Source organism: Jaculus jaculus, chromosome 17 (genome assembly GCF_020740685.1).
Source record: "Jaculus jaculus isolate mJacJac1 chromosome 17, mJacJac1.mat.Y.cur, whole genome shotgun sequence".
Lineage (NCBI taxonomy): Eukaryota > Metazoa > Chordata > Mammalia > Rodentia > Dipodidae > Jaculus > Jaculus jaculus.
Window position 1 is genome coordinate 29167027 of NC_059118.1, and position 14502 is coordinate 29181528.

A 14502-nucleotide genomic window follows, 5' to 3' on the forward strand; every position below is an offset into this window, starting at 1 on the left:
GAGATGGCTTAGTGGTTAAGCGCTTGCCTGTGAAGCCTAAGGACTCCGGTTCAAGGCTCGATTCCCCAGGACATATGTTAGCCAGATACACAAGGGGGCGCATGCGTCTGGAGTTTGATTGTAGTGGCTGGAGGCCCTGGCACACCCATTTTTTCTCTCTATCTGCCTCTTTGTCACTTTCAAATAAATAAATAAATAATTTAAAAAATGACATCAAAAATAGGAGAGGCTAATTGGAAAGAAGGGATTCAATGGTGGGGGGACTGGGGAGAGGGGAAAGGGTGGTGAGGGAAAGGGATTATGATCATGGTATACTATCTGCATTTATGGAAGTTAATAAAAAGTTAAAAATAAATAAATCGTTACATCTGTGCTCCTGGGAAGGAGCAAGATATGCTAATTCAGGAGTGTTGGTTGGTCCCACTGAGTAGCACAGTTTTGGAGAACGTGAGACCCAAAGTGGGTCCTGGAGGAACAAGGAAGGAAGCACAGGACAAGAGTGGAAGAGGGGAAGAAAGGAAGATCCACAGCACTTCAACAGGAAGCAGAGCTGGGCAGGGTGGCCCGCACCTTTAATCCTCATACATGGAAAACCAAATGAATAAATAAAGTAGAAACACTGGCAATGAAAGCCAAGGGAGTGTGAGAAGGATTCATCCTTTGAGACTTGCAAAGAAAAAGACCTGGGCAAGGCTGTGGAGAGATAGCTGGAGGGAGTGAGGAAAGCTAATGCCATTCTAGACAGGCTGGTGTTCCCATGACAACCAGAAAACCTATGGCAAGTGATCACACAGGCGGCACCAGACACCCCCAGGGAGAGCAGGGGCAGGAGAGAGGGCTTCGAACCTCCTATTTAAAGATGAGGCTTTGGAGTTCTTTAAGAACAAAACTTCAAGCCAGGCATGGTGGTGCATGCCTTTAATCCCAGCACTGGGAGACAGAGGTAGGAGGATGGCCGTGAGTTCAAGGACACCCTGAGGCTACACAGTAAATTCCAGGTCAGCCTGAGCCAGAGTGAGACCCTATCTGGAAAAAGCAAACAACAACAACAACAAAAGAACAAACCGTCGGACTTCCGGTTAAGATGGCGGCGTAGGTACCACACCAAAGCAGCCTAGGGGGGAAAAAAGACCAAAAAAACTCAGCAAAATACACACTTTTACTAAAAAGTGAGGTGTATAAGAAATTGAAGTGGCAGCGGAGAAGTAGGAGAGATCCAGAGCATCCAGAGCCTGCACAGGCGGGAAAAGCGGCTCCGGCAGCTCAGCCAACCGCCGCGCCCGCGGCGCACCAGAAAGCCGCCAGGCTCGGCTCCAGCCACAGGAAAAGCCAGGTGCAGGATTTTCCCCTCACACCGCGCTCTCCGCAACTCGGGAAACGTGAGGGGAGAGCGGCAGCGAGCAGCGGAGGAGTAGACCGCGAGGTAGAAGAACACGTGGAGCAGCGAGACAACCAGAGCAGCTGCGGCTCCTTCCCCTCCCCCACCGCCTGAGCCCAGCTCCAGCGAACACAGCAGCGGCCCGGGATCCAGCCACGCCAACTTGGGCTGACAGCAGGACCCAAACAGGAGCGGAGTTCGGGAGCAACATCAGTGGCTCCAGCACCGGTGCCAGCGGCCCCAGCAGCAGCAGACCCGGGAGCGGCAGCAGCGGCAGACTCGGCAGCAGCAGGTTCAGGGGGAGCAGTGGCAGTGGACACAGCAGCAGCAGCTTCAGCAGCAATGGTGGCTCCAGCAGTGGCAGCTACAGCAGCAGCAGAGGCAGCAGCAGCAGCGGGTCCAGCAGCAACACCTTCAGCAGCAGTGGCTACAGTCCCAGCAGAGGCAGCTTGAGCAGCAGCAGTTCCAGCAGCAGGGGTGCTGATCTGCAGGGCCACACTTGCCAGGCTCGGTTGGCCCCACAGGAAAAGCCAGTGCCCAGCTCCAGAAATCAGAACAGCAGCCAGACGGCCCAGGCAGCAACTTGACTGAGACCAAAATCATCCAAGGTAACTGGGATTGCACCAGGGAAGGGTCTCACTTGGTCGCAAGCTGACTTGGATCCCTCAACAGACCAGAAATCTTAACCTCTTTGTTGATAGAGGATCTGGTCGTTATAATAACTACTCTTGCATACATACTTGGGGCTGTTTTTGATTGAATGTGTACAGTGTTTAGTTAAATTTTAGAATCTACCTGTATTTTATTCCACTCAGCCTGCTTGAATACTCCTATAGCAGGGAAACTCAACCCCTAAGAACATCTTTGTAGATAATCTGAGAGTCTTAAGAGCCACACCTAACACCTTAAGGTCCTACCCTGAAAATATATTACATCAAATCAATTGATACAGCTAAGAATACACAGCTAGCTAGAAAATCCAAGCATTAACTTAATCCAAGATGCAAAAATATATACATTATAACACAAGAAACACTAAAAAGCAAGACGATATAAACCCACCTAAAAGTATTAATGCATCAGAAATGTCCTCCAGTGAGAGAGAGTTAGAGGAAATGCCTGAGAAAGAGTTCAAAAGAATGATTGTAAATATGTTCAAAGAAGTCAGAGAACAAATCAAAGGAGTCAAAGAGGAACTTAAAGAGGAAATCAAAGGAATCAAAGAAGACGCAGGACACCAATTTCATGAAATAAAGAAGGCAATACAAGACATAAATAAGGAAATAGAAATAATAAAGAAAAACCAGTCAGAATTACTAGCAATGAAAAATACAGTTAATGAAATAAAAAACTCTGTAGAAAATCTCACCAGTAGGATGGATGAGGGAGAGGACAGAATATCTAAGCTAGAAGACCAGGTGGCAGACCTAATGCAGTCCAACAAAGAGAAAGACAAACTTATAGAAAAGTATGAGTGGGAATTTCAAGATATTCGGGACACTATGAAAAGATCCAATATAAGAATTCAGGGCATAGTAGAAGGAGAAGAACTCCACTCCAGAGGCATAGTAGGCATCTTCAACAAAATCATAGAAGAAAATTTCCCCCAAATTGGGAAAGAGGTGCCAATGCAGATACAGGAAGCCTTTAGAACCCCAGCCAGACAAAACCCAGAAAGAACCTCTCCTCGCCATATTATAATCAAACTTCCAAACACACACACCAAAGAAAAAATATTGAAAGCAGTTAGAGAGAAAAATCAAGTTACCTACAAAAGCAAGCCCATCAGGATTACAGCAGATTATTCAGCACAAACTTTTAAAGCCAGAAGGGCTTGGAGTGATGTATTCCAAGTTCTGAAAGATAACAACACCAACCAAGGTTACTTTATCCTGCAAAGTTATCCATTCAAATAGATGGAGAAATAAAGACATTCCATGACAAAAGCAGGTTAAAGGAGTATTTTAAGACAAAACCAGCTCTACAGAAAATACTTGATAGAATCCTCCATGCTGAAGAAAAGGAAAAGCACACATATAAGGAACCTAGAAAAAACAAGCTATACTCAAATACCAGTTAACAGAAGAGAGCGCAGGTAGAACCAGAAACACACACACACACACAAAAATGGCAAACAAAAACACACACCTTTCAATAATATCTCTTAATATCAACGGCCTCAATGCCCCAACAAAAAGACATAGATTTGCAGACTGGGTTAAAAAGCAGGATCCTACAATTTGTTGTCTCCAAGAAACTCACCTTTCTACAAAGGATAGACATTATCTTAGGGTGAAAGGTTGGAAGATGGTGTTTCAAGCAAATGGGCCTAGAAAACAAGCAGGGGTTGCTATCCTAATATCAGACAGGGTAGACTTTAGTCTGACGTTAGTCAAGAAAGATAAGGAAGGTCACTTTATATTGATTAAGGGCACATTCCAACAGGAGGACATTACAATCCTAAACATATATGCACCTAACATGGGGGCTCCCAAATTCGTCAAACACTATTAGAACTAAGGTCACAGATAACACCAAACACAGTGGTGGTGGGTGACTTTAACACCCCACTCTCATCAATTGACAGGTCATCCCGGGAAAGAATAAACAGAGAGGCATCTGGACTAAATGAGGTCATAGAAGGAATGGACTTAACAGATATATACAGGACATTTCATCCAAAGGCTGCAGAATATACATTCTTTTCAGCAGCACATGGAACATTCTCTAAAATAGACCATATATTAGGACACAAAGCAAATCTTAACAAATTCAGGAAAATTGAAATAATTCCTTGCATTCTATCTGACCACAATGGAATTAAACTACAAATCAGTAGCAAGAAAGGCTATAGAGCATACACAAAATCATGGAAACTAAACAATACACTACTAAATGATGAGTGGGTCAATGAAGAAATCAAAAAGGAAATCAAAAAATTTATAGAGTCAAATGATAATGAGAACACAACATACCAAAATCTCTGGGACACAATGAAGGCAGTTCTAAGAGGTAAATTTATAGCCTTGAGTGCCTATATTAAGAAATTAGAAAGGTCGCAAGTAAACGACCTAATGCTTCGCCTTAAAGCCTTGGAAAAAGAAGAACAAGGCAAACCAAAAATCAGTAGACGGGAAGAAATAATAAAGATTAGGGCAGAAATTAATGAAATAGAAATAAAAAGAACAATCCAAAGAATTAATGACACAAAGAGTTGGTTCTTTGAAAGGATAAACAAGATTGATAAACCCTTAGCAAATCTGACCAAAAGAAAGAGAGAAGAGACACAAATTAATAAAATCAGAGATGAACAAGGTAACATCACAACAGATTCCAGAGAAATTCAAAAAATTATAGGGACATACTATAAAAGCATATACTCCACAAAGTATGAAAATCTGAAAGAAATGGATGATTTCCTTGATCTATATGACCTACCTAAATTAAATCAAAATGAGATTAATCACTTAAATAGACCTATAACAAACATGGAGATCCGAACAGTTATCAATAATCTCCCAACTAAAAAAAGCCCAGGCCCGGACGGATTCACTGCTGAATTTTACCAGACTTTTAAGGAAGAGCTAACACCATTGCTTCTTAAGCTTTTCCAGGAAATAGAAAAAGAAGGAATTCTACCAAACTCCTTCTATGAGGCCAGCATCACCCTGATACCAAAACCAGGCAAAGATAGAACAAAAAAAGAAAATTACAGACCAATCTCCCTCATGAACATAGATGCAAAAATTCTCAACAAAATATTGGCAAACAGAATACAAGAATATATCAAAAAGATCATTCACCCTGACCAAGTAGGCTTTATCCCAGAGATGCAGGGATGGTTCAACATATGCAAATCTATAAATGTAATACATTACATAAATGGGTTGAAGGACAAAAATCACATGATCATCTCATTAGACGCAGAGAAAGCATTTGACAAAATCCAACATCCCTTCATGATAAAAGTCCTACAGAGACTGGGAATAGAAGGAACATATCTCAATATAATAAAGGCTATTTATGATAAGCCTACAGCCAACATATTACTAAATGGGGAAAAACTGGAAGCTTTTCCACTAAAATCAGGAACAAGACAAGGGTGTCCACTGTCCCCACTTTTATTTAATATAGTTTTGGAAGTCTTAGCCATAGCAATAAGGCAAAAGACACAAATAAAAGGGATACAAATTGGAAAGGAAGAAATCAAGTTATCATTATTTGCAGATGACATGATTCTATACATAAAGGACCCTAAAGAACAAACCGTCAACACACTGCAGGTGTGTGGGCGAAGACAAGACAACACGCTAGGTCAACGCAGGAAAATGTCTCTTAAAAACTTAGCATGTTGCGGGCTGGAGAGATGGCTTAGTGGTTAAGCGCTTGCCTGTGAAGCCTAAGGACCCCGGTTCGAGGCTCGGTTCCCCAGATCCCACCTTAGCCAGATGCACAAGGGGGCGCACGCGTCTGGAGTTCGTTTGCAGAGGCTGGAAGCCCTGGCGCGCCCATTCTCTCTCTCTCCCTCGATCTGTCTTTCTCTCTGTGTCTGTCGCTCTCAAATAAATAAATTAAAAAAAAATAAAATAAAAAATAAAAAAAACTTAGCATGTTGTGCAGCTCCTCCGAGGAAAGTAAGTTCAAGCCCTAAAGGGAAACACTAGGGACAATTAATTTAAAATATCTCTGCAGTGTTTGAATTGATGACTCTCCCATCATTGCTATGGGCTTCTCGTCCCCTCTCCTCTGGACTCTGGGGAGGAGTGGTCGCAACAAAGAGTACTTCCCATGGTCGTGGGGGAGAGGGGCCCTGAAGAGAAAGGGCATAAAGAGGTTGACCTTGGGGCTGAGGTGATGGCTCAGCAGTTAAAGGCACTTGCTTGTAAAGCCTGAAGACCCCAGTTCAGTTCCCCAGTGCCCATGTAAAGCCAGACACACAAAGAGGTGGGTGTGTCTGGAGTTCATTTGCAGTGGCAAGAGGTCCTAGGGCACCTGTATCCCCTCTTTCTTTCTATGTCAAATACATAAGTAAAAATTACAAAAAAAAAAAAAAGAGGTTGACTCTGAAAGTCGGAACCCATAACAGAAGACACTAAGAAGTTGTGCGAATTGGAAGGCAAATGAAAACAAGTCAGCAGAAGTTGACACTTCCAGGATGGTGGTTGAGTTTGGAAGCCTCTCCCCCCGCCCCACTCTCTCTCTCTCTCCGTGTGTGTGTATGTGTGTGTGTGTGTGTGTGTTTCTCTTAAAGCAGATTTGGCAAGTCAGTTTTCAGGAGATATTAGCCATGATCATGCATGTGCTTAGCAGGGTAGCTGGCACATGGCACATTCTGAAATCACAGGACAATGGTTCCATCATTGCTGCTAAAGAAAGAACCACTTTTTTTTCCCAGCCTAGAGCTGTATTCTAGTTGCCTGGATCAGACACATGGGCACAACAGGGAAGCCTGGGCACCATCAAAAAGATTTTATAATCCCTTAAATAGGAGTGTGTGCCAACTCGCACCCACACAAACTGCATTGATGTGACTAGCGTTTACTCACTGTAAACTTGGCCCCAGGCTTGGGAAAGTTTGCTACAGGTGCCAGATGAAAAGCCGTCCCATTGTGTTAGGTCTTGGGGTGGCTGAAGTATGCTGGGGTGCCGGCAAAGAGAAAGGCTGTGTGGCATTCCAGGGAGCAAGAACAATGTGGACAAAGTGAAGAAGCGGGGAAACTCATGAGGCATTCAGGCAGCCATATTTCTACAGAGAACTGAACAGCAGGTTAGAGTGCAGAGATATGCAGAGAAAGAGGAGGAAGGAGTGGAGGGGGAGGGGGTAGCTTGTAAGATGGCTACCAGAACGCAGCCTCCTGGCACTCACATCATTACGGAAGCCCCAGTTCTGGAGAGTGGCATGGACTTCTAATGAGCAGACTAAAGCATGGATGTCACCTCTGAGATAACAAAAGGCTGGTTTCATCCTTTCTCTCTTCCAGAGCTCTGTAGAATGTCATGCTGTGAGGAGCCATGTGGAGAATCTGATGGCAAGAGACTGTCTCTGACCAACACTGGTCGAGGACTTGAATCCTGGCCACAGCCACCTGACTGAGCTCAGGCAGCCAACATCTATACAAAGGTGCTGGGAAGCAAATCCACCCCAAAGTGAAAATCCCTCCGTGGCTTCGTATCTGCACCCCACTGAAGCCCCTGAGCCACAGGACCCCAGCTAGGCACCAGAGAGCCCTGACCCACAGAAACTACAGGGTATTTGCCATTTTAAGGCACTACTGTGTGGGTAAACAGTTTTGTAGCAATGGGTAGTTAATACAAGGAGGTTGGGGATGAGGAGGCCTTCGGACAGTGGCTGTGCGACCTTGCCGCCCAGCCCCCTGTGATGCCTGGCTCTCCTGCCAGCCTGGGAGTGCCAATGAAACACCATTTTCCTTCTAACAACACATTCTCCCTTTTGTGACCCAAGTAGTTATTAGTTTCTGCGACTGAACATCAAACAACTCTGAGTAGAGCAATGAGCTCTAAAGCAAGAGAACTCTTGGCTATTGCCTGATGATACTGACTTACTTGCTGAATAGAGGTTACTGATGCCTAACCTAATAGAACTATGATAGTTCTATAGTTCAATAATAGTTCCCCCTCATTCTCAAGGGATATGCTCTAAGATCCCAATGGGAGGCTGAGTCTGTGGGTCGTACCAAACGTTATACTAATGCTTCAGTATTGGGACAACCAAGCTGATAAGTGAGCTGGTCTGCAAGACCAAGAATCAGGAGGCCCACAGGGCTTGGGCACATTGGACAGAAGAATAATGAATGATTCCTTAGCTGAAGAGATGGCTTAGTTGTCAAAGCATTTGCCTGTGAAGCCCAAGGGCCCAGGTTCAATTCCCCAGGCCCCATGTAAGCCACATGCCCAAGGTGGTACATGTGTCTGGAGTTCATTAACAGTGGCAGAAGCTCCTAGTATGCCCTGTCTCTTTCTCTCTCTCTCTCTAATAAATAAATAAATAAATAAGTAGAATGATTCCTGTCCCAGGTAGGATGACATGAGATTTCAGCATACTCTTCAGAATAAGTTGAAAAACTTGTGGTTTGGGGAATTTTTCCATTTCACATATTCAAACTGTGGTCAAATTCAGGCAACTGAGTCTAGAAGAGTTAAAGCACAGACAAGGGAGTCCCATTTAACACAGACATGGAGAGATGGCCTGGTTCTTTGTGAGGCTCTAGGTTGTAAGAAAACAGTGATCATGGTATCCCTTCTTGTCAGGGTTCAACACTTCAGGTAGTCATTTTGAAAACAATGAATCTGAAAAAAATATTTTAAATTACCAGTGAGTCCTTTGGAACTGAGCATTTCTTCCCAAAGTTCCTGGGTGCTGATGTTCACCTAAAGCCAAAGAGACCAAATGTAGACTCGTAGACAGCAAAGACAGGGCTCCTCCCCCAGCACTCTTCTCTCTGAAATAGTCACAATCTAATTTATGCTGTTCTTTCTACTCAATATTTTCTCCTTTCTTTCTTTTTAAAATTTTTATTTGAGGGCTGGAGGGATGGCTTAGCAGTTAAGGCATGTGCCTGCAAAGCCAAGGGACCCAAGTTCGATTCCCCAGAACCCATGTTAGCCAGATGCACAAGGGGGCATACACATCTGGAGTTCGTTTGCAGTGGCTGGAGGCCCTGGTGGGCCCATTCTCTCGCTCTCTCTCAAATAAATATAAAATATTTTTTAAAATATTTATTTGAAAGAGAGATGATGGGCCCACCAGGGCCTCCAGCCACTGCAAATGAACTCCAGACACATGTACCACCTTGTGTATCTGGCTAACATGGGTGCTGGGGAATTGAACTTGGGTCCCTTGGCTTTGCAGGCAAGTGCTTTAACCACTAAGCCATTCCTCCAGCCCTTTAGTTTCATATATATATATATATATTAAGTAGAAAGACAGAAGGAGGGGTAATAGGCACAGCTGGGCTACTTGCTACTGCAAACAACCTCCAGATGCATGCAGCACTTTGTACATCTGGCTTTATGTAGGTGCTGGGGAACTGAACTGAGGCCACCAGGCTTTGCAAACAAGTTCCTTTAACCCGTGAGCAACCTCCTCAACTTTCACCTTTCTTTCTGATTCCCTTTACAGGAAAAAGACCCCATGAACCTAAAAATCATGTTGTGGTGGTTTGATTCAGGTATCCTCCATTAAGTTAGGTGTTCTGAACGCAAAGCTCCCAGCTGATAGAGATTCGGAAATTAACGCCTTCTGGAGGGAGTGTATTGTTGGAGGCAGGCTTAAGGGTAGCATTGTTAGTTTCCCCTTGCTGGCATTTGGCACACTCTCCTGTTCCTGTTGTCCATCTAAGTTGGCCAGGAAGTGAGGTCCAGCCTCTGCTCAAGCCATTGCTTTCCCTTGCCATTGTGGTGGAGCTTTCCCTTGAGCCTGTACGCCAAAATAAACCTCTTAATTTTTCCCCACAAGCTGCTCTTGGTCGGGTGGTTTCTGCCAGCAATGTGAACCTGACTGCAACAGTGAAGTTGGTACCAGAAGTGAGGCCATTTGCTCTTAGAGCCCTGGCTGTGTGGCTTGGCCTTTTGGAGCTGATTTTCAAGAGGATTTGAAACCTTAGCCTAAGAGACATCTTGTGGTGCTGTAAGTACAGCTTGATGGGCTATTCTTGTCAGAGTTGAAAGACCTGAATGCAGTAAGAACTATGGACTGTGAGGTTTGGCTTATGAGGGTGAGTGTCAGTGGCTTCATTAGTCTGGAATGACTTTCTAGTATTTCTTTTTGTCCACAACTGTCTGGAATATTCTGGAAACTGTATGCCAATCATTTTAAAAATGGTCCCTCAGTCAGAGGTGTCTGCTCTTTCCTCTGATTAGGCCCGAGGGGGTATGTCTTTGGTTTAATTTGAAGTGCTAGAGTAGTTGCAGAGATTCCCTTTTTATTACTTTTCAGTCAGGTGATATACACTGACCCAATGGTGATTAACGTTCACTTTGATCACAAGATCAAGGTGGTTGGGACAGGGTCCTTCATTGAAGATTATTTTCTTTTTAAAAACTTTTATTTATTTATTTATTTATTTATTTATTTATTTATTTATTTATTTATTTATTTGAGAGAGGAAGAGAGAAACAGGCAGATAGAGGGAGAAGAGGGAATGGGCGTTTCAGGACCTTTAGCTGCTGCAAACAAACTCCAGAAACATACAAGCACACATGTCTATGTGCATCTGGCTTATGTGGTTCCTGGGATTAGAACCTGGGTCCTTTGACTTTGCAGGCAAGTGCCTTAACCGCTAAGCCATCCCTCCATCCCTGAAAATTATTTTCTTTTCCTTTGTAATTAGTACGTTTTCAAGGAAGGTGTTACTGTTGGATTGTGAACGATCTCCCACAGCCTCATGTGTTTGAATATTCAGTCCCAAGCTTGGGGTGCTACTTGGAAAGTTTATGGACCCACTGGGACATGAGGCAGAGCTGGTGGACATAACCCTTGCAGGACAGGTATTGACACCCCTCCTGATTTTCCCTGAAACAAGGTAAGCCGTAAGCTCCCACCACCACAGATGGAGCCACTCACTGGCCTGCCTTCCCCAGCATGATGGACCATGGACCATACCCTCTGAACAGTGAGCCAAAATAAACTCCTCCTCCCTGAAGCTGCTTCTGTCAGATCCACTTTGAGGATATACACAGGAGACCATGAAAATGACAACTTGTTCTGGATACAAGGTCTTTGTTCCTTTAACTTAGGATGCATTACCTGCAATAAGGGCCAGAAGCTGACATCTACAAATCGTCTATTACATATCTCTCTTCTTAAGGAAGCATATATGTGGGGGGGGGGGCTGTACCCATCCTTTAATGAGAGAGTTGGACTGATGTTATACTATGCCCACAGCTGCTATTCCGATGCAAGTGATAGGAGAGATTAGAAGACACTCCCACCCATTGCCCTGCTCAAGGCTCGGCTTATGTCACTGGCAACTCTGTACTCCACTGCCCGCTCTGTCCTGGAGTGAGCCACACCAACTCTAGGGCCAAGGAATCTCACCCCTACTTGCATATCATAGTATGGGAAATACTTGAACTTCCTTAAACTCCATGTTTGGAGGGAATGAACAGAGAATGTATGGTCCATTTGACCAGCATCTCTCTTGATGTCCTGTGTCTCACAGTCAGAATCTGAAATAACCATGCCAGAGAGAGAACAGGGTTCCTGGACTGGCAGCTCCTAGACATCTCTCTCTCTCTCTCTCTCTGTTTCTCTCTCTCTCCTCATTTATTTATGAGAGAGAGAGAGAAAGAGAGAATGGGCATACCAGGGTCTCCTGTCCCTGTAATTGAACTCCAGAGGCATTTACCAATTTGTGTGTCTGGCTTTGTGTGAGCACTGGGGAATTGAACCCCAGGCCAGCACACTTTGCAAACGTGTCCCCCATAAACTCATAGGATTTGAATGCTCGGTCCCCAACTGATGGCAATTTGGGAGGTGGAGCCTTACTGGAGAAGGTGTGTTGTTGAGAATGGGCTTAGAGGTGTTATAACCAGCTCCCCCTTGCCAGAGTTCAGCTCACTCTCCTACTGCTGTTTTCCACCTGCTGTGGCAGAGGTGATGTCCAGCCTCTGCTCATGCCATACTTTCCCCTGCCAGCATGGAGCTTCCCCTTGAGACTATAAGCCAAAATAACAACATTCCTCCTGTCAGCTGCTTTTGGTCAGACGCTCTGACCCACCAATGAGAAGGTAACTACAAGAACAAGCAAGCACCTTTAACCTCTGAGCCATCTCTCCAGCCCATGAGTGCTGCTTGCAAGGCATTTACTTTCTAGGAAGTAACACATAGATGCCACTTCCCTGCCTCCTTCGGCAAAATGGGACTAGTACTTCCTTTGAGAACCGCGTGGCACAGAGAGCTCTGAAGAATGACAGAAATACTAATATTGCTAACAAGTGTTATTATTCCCAACGAGGATATGGGGCATAAATAAATACATGAAATGCTAAGCATAAGGGCCCAGAATTTCAGACACCAGCAAGAACATCCAGGCCAACCCAGAACCATGTGCAGGTTATATATTAGCCTTCCTGCTCCATACACAGAAGTTGAGAGGCTAACACAGCAATCATGGGCGGGTCAGGTGCTCAGGATCCACTGCAGGTAGAAGATTCCCCAAGTCCAGAGTCTTCGAATAGCAAGGCTAGACGACCGCTCATGTGTGCTCACTCCACATGTGGGCATGTGTAGCCCAGACGTGTTGTGTGATAGATTTAAAGCCACAAAACTGACTAAAAGGAAACTCCAAAACCGTATTCTGTGTCTGTAGCCTAAGCATGTGCCTTGCTGGGTCATCTTATCCGCCCCTTATCCATGATGACACATTTTACAATTTGTTTTTAAATGCATTCATGTGGCAGATCACTGAAATGATCTCCTGATGAAAAAGTATTTTCTCCCAATGTCAGGGACCATGCTAGTATGTTTTTGTTGTTGTTGTTTGCTTTTTAAATCACTTTTCAGCCACTTACTATTTCCTATCCAGGGTCAAGAAAGTGGGTGCACACGTAAAGCCAGCGGCATGTATGTGAAATTCATTTTCAGTGGCAGGAGGTCCTGGCATGCCCATACTCTCTGTCTCTCTTCTCCCCTGTCATCCCCCCTCAAATAAAGAAATAAAAATATTTTTTAAAGGCAAAAAAAAAAAGTGGGTGCAATGGTATAATTCCAGCACTTAAGAGGTGGAGGAAGGAGGATGAAGAGTTCAAAGTTACCTTCAGTTATATAGTGAATCCAAAGCCAGTCTAGTCAGCACAAGACCCTGTCTAGAAATACCAAGAGATGAGGGGAGGAAAAGAAGGAGGAGGAGAAGGAGAAAGAGGAGAAGGAGAAGCAAAAGAAAGAAGAAGAGGAAGAGGAGGGGAAAGAGAAGAGGAGAGGGCGAGAAGTCAGGCTCTCGATATAACCAATGCTCTTCACATAATATACTTAAGGCGCATTGTTATTAGTGGATATTTACAAAAAACAGTGGTTGGAAATCTGGGTGCCACAGAGCACACAGATTCATGCCCAAGTACAAAAGGGTCTTTATCTTTATCTTTATCTAGGTGAACCGAGCTGCAATTTCGATTCAATGAAAAAGATGAGTCACAAGGAATTGTACCGTTCCTCTTGGTTTTGTAGTTTTATTTTATGCATGTTTGGATCTTATGTTTATATAAGTTCTAGAAGTATAAAACAATTGCCTAATTTTGTTTGCGTATATTGAAGTATAAAAACTTCGTCATGACTAGATGTTCAAGATAATTTCTTCTTACTTTAAGACAGAAGTGCACAACAATCAAGGTCATACATAATGTTGGCAAAGGAGAATATTCTGCACCCCACTCCCTTTCAAGCCACCCTCCCTGGCCCCCAGCCCCAACCAAGTGTGGAAGCTAGAGCCCCTTGAGGCATACCTGCAAGGCAGTTTCCTTCTTCTTGCTACCCATAGCTCTGCAAAAGGAGATCAAACTGTTACCACGGGCCTCTCCACAACCTCTCAGCAAGCCCGGAGCCCCCCCACATCTTTTTCAGGTGCTTCTCTGCTAGGCCATGAATGCATATACAGATACAAAGTGAACGCTCCCCTTCCCCCCCCACACGCACGCGCACGCAGACGGCCGGGCGGGGACCGGGCGGTGGGAGCCGAGCCAGCAGCCCCCGCCAGCCCCGCGTTCCTCTGGGGATCTGCGGTGTCCCTTGTCCACCCATAAAGAGAGACGATCCTGCGGTCCCTACTGTTCCCAAGCACTACCTGGAATCCCAGCCTCTACCTGCGACCTCCGACAGATGCAGATTCTCCTGCGCGCTCAGGGAGTCTCCGGTGGACCAAGCTGTGACCCGGCTACGGTCGTCCTAGCAACGGCTCCCAGCCGAGGGGGAGGGGAGCCCGCGGCCAGCAAGCCCCGCCCACTCGGCGCCCCGCCCCCACGCGTAGGACGGGCTGCGGGGACGCGCTCCTTGGCCGGGGCGAAGGTCGCTGTAGGCGGTGAGGCGGGGCAGGGTCTCTCGGTGTTTCGCATCGTGGGTGCAATTCCCGAGTCCCGCCGTCCTTGCCGGGGCCGCCGCGAAGCCTTTCTTC

The 14502-nt window shown here is 45.2% G+C and overlaps 1 protein-coding gene across 2 annotated transcripts in view; it reads right to left on the reverse strand.

Moving 5' to 3' along the window:
* Nme9 (NME/NM23 family member 9) overlaps window positions 1-14281 on the reverse strand; it is a 33082-nt gene extending 18801 nt beyond the window's left edge. For both annotated transcript variants that reach the window (XM_045136457.1, XM_045136458.1), the window contains exons 1-3: window positions 14195-14281; window positions 13838-13874; window positions 8710-8767 (exon numbers count right to left, since the gene is read on the reverse strand). In XM_045136457.1, the coding sequence (XP_044992392.1) occupies window positions 8710-8767; window positions 13838-13870 (91 nt within the window). In that variant the 5' untranslated portion in view covers window positions 13871-13874; window positions 14195-14281. The remainder of the gene's footprint in view (window positions 1-8709; window positions 8768-13837; window positions 13875-14194) is intronic.
* Window positions 14282-14502: the final 221 nt, after the last annotated feature.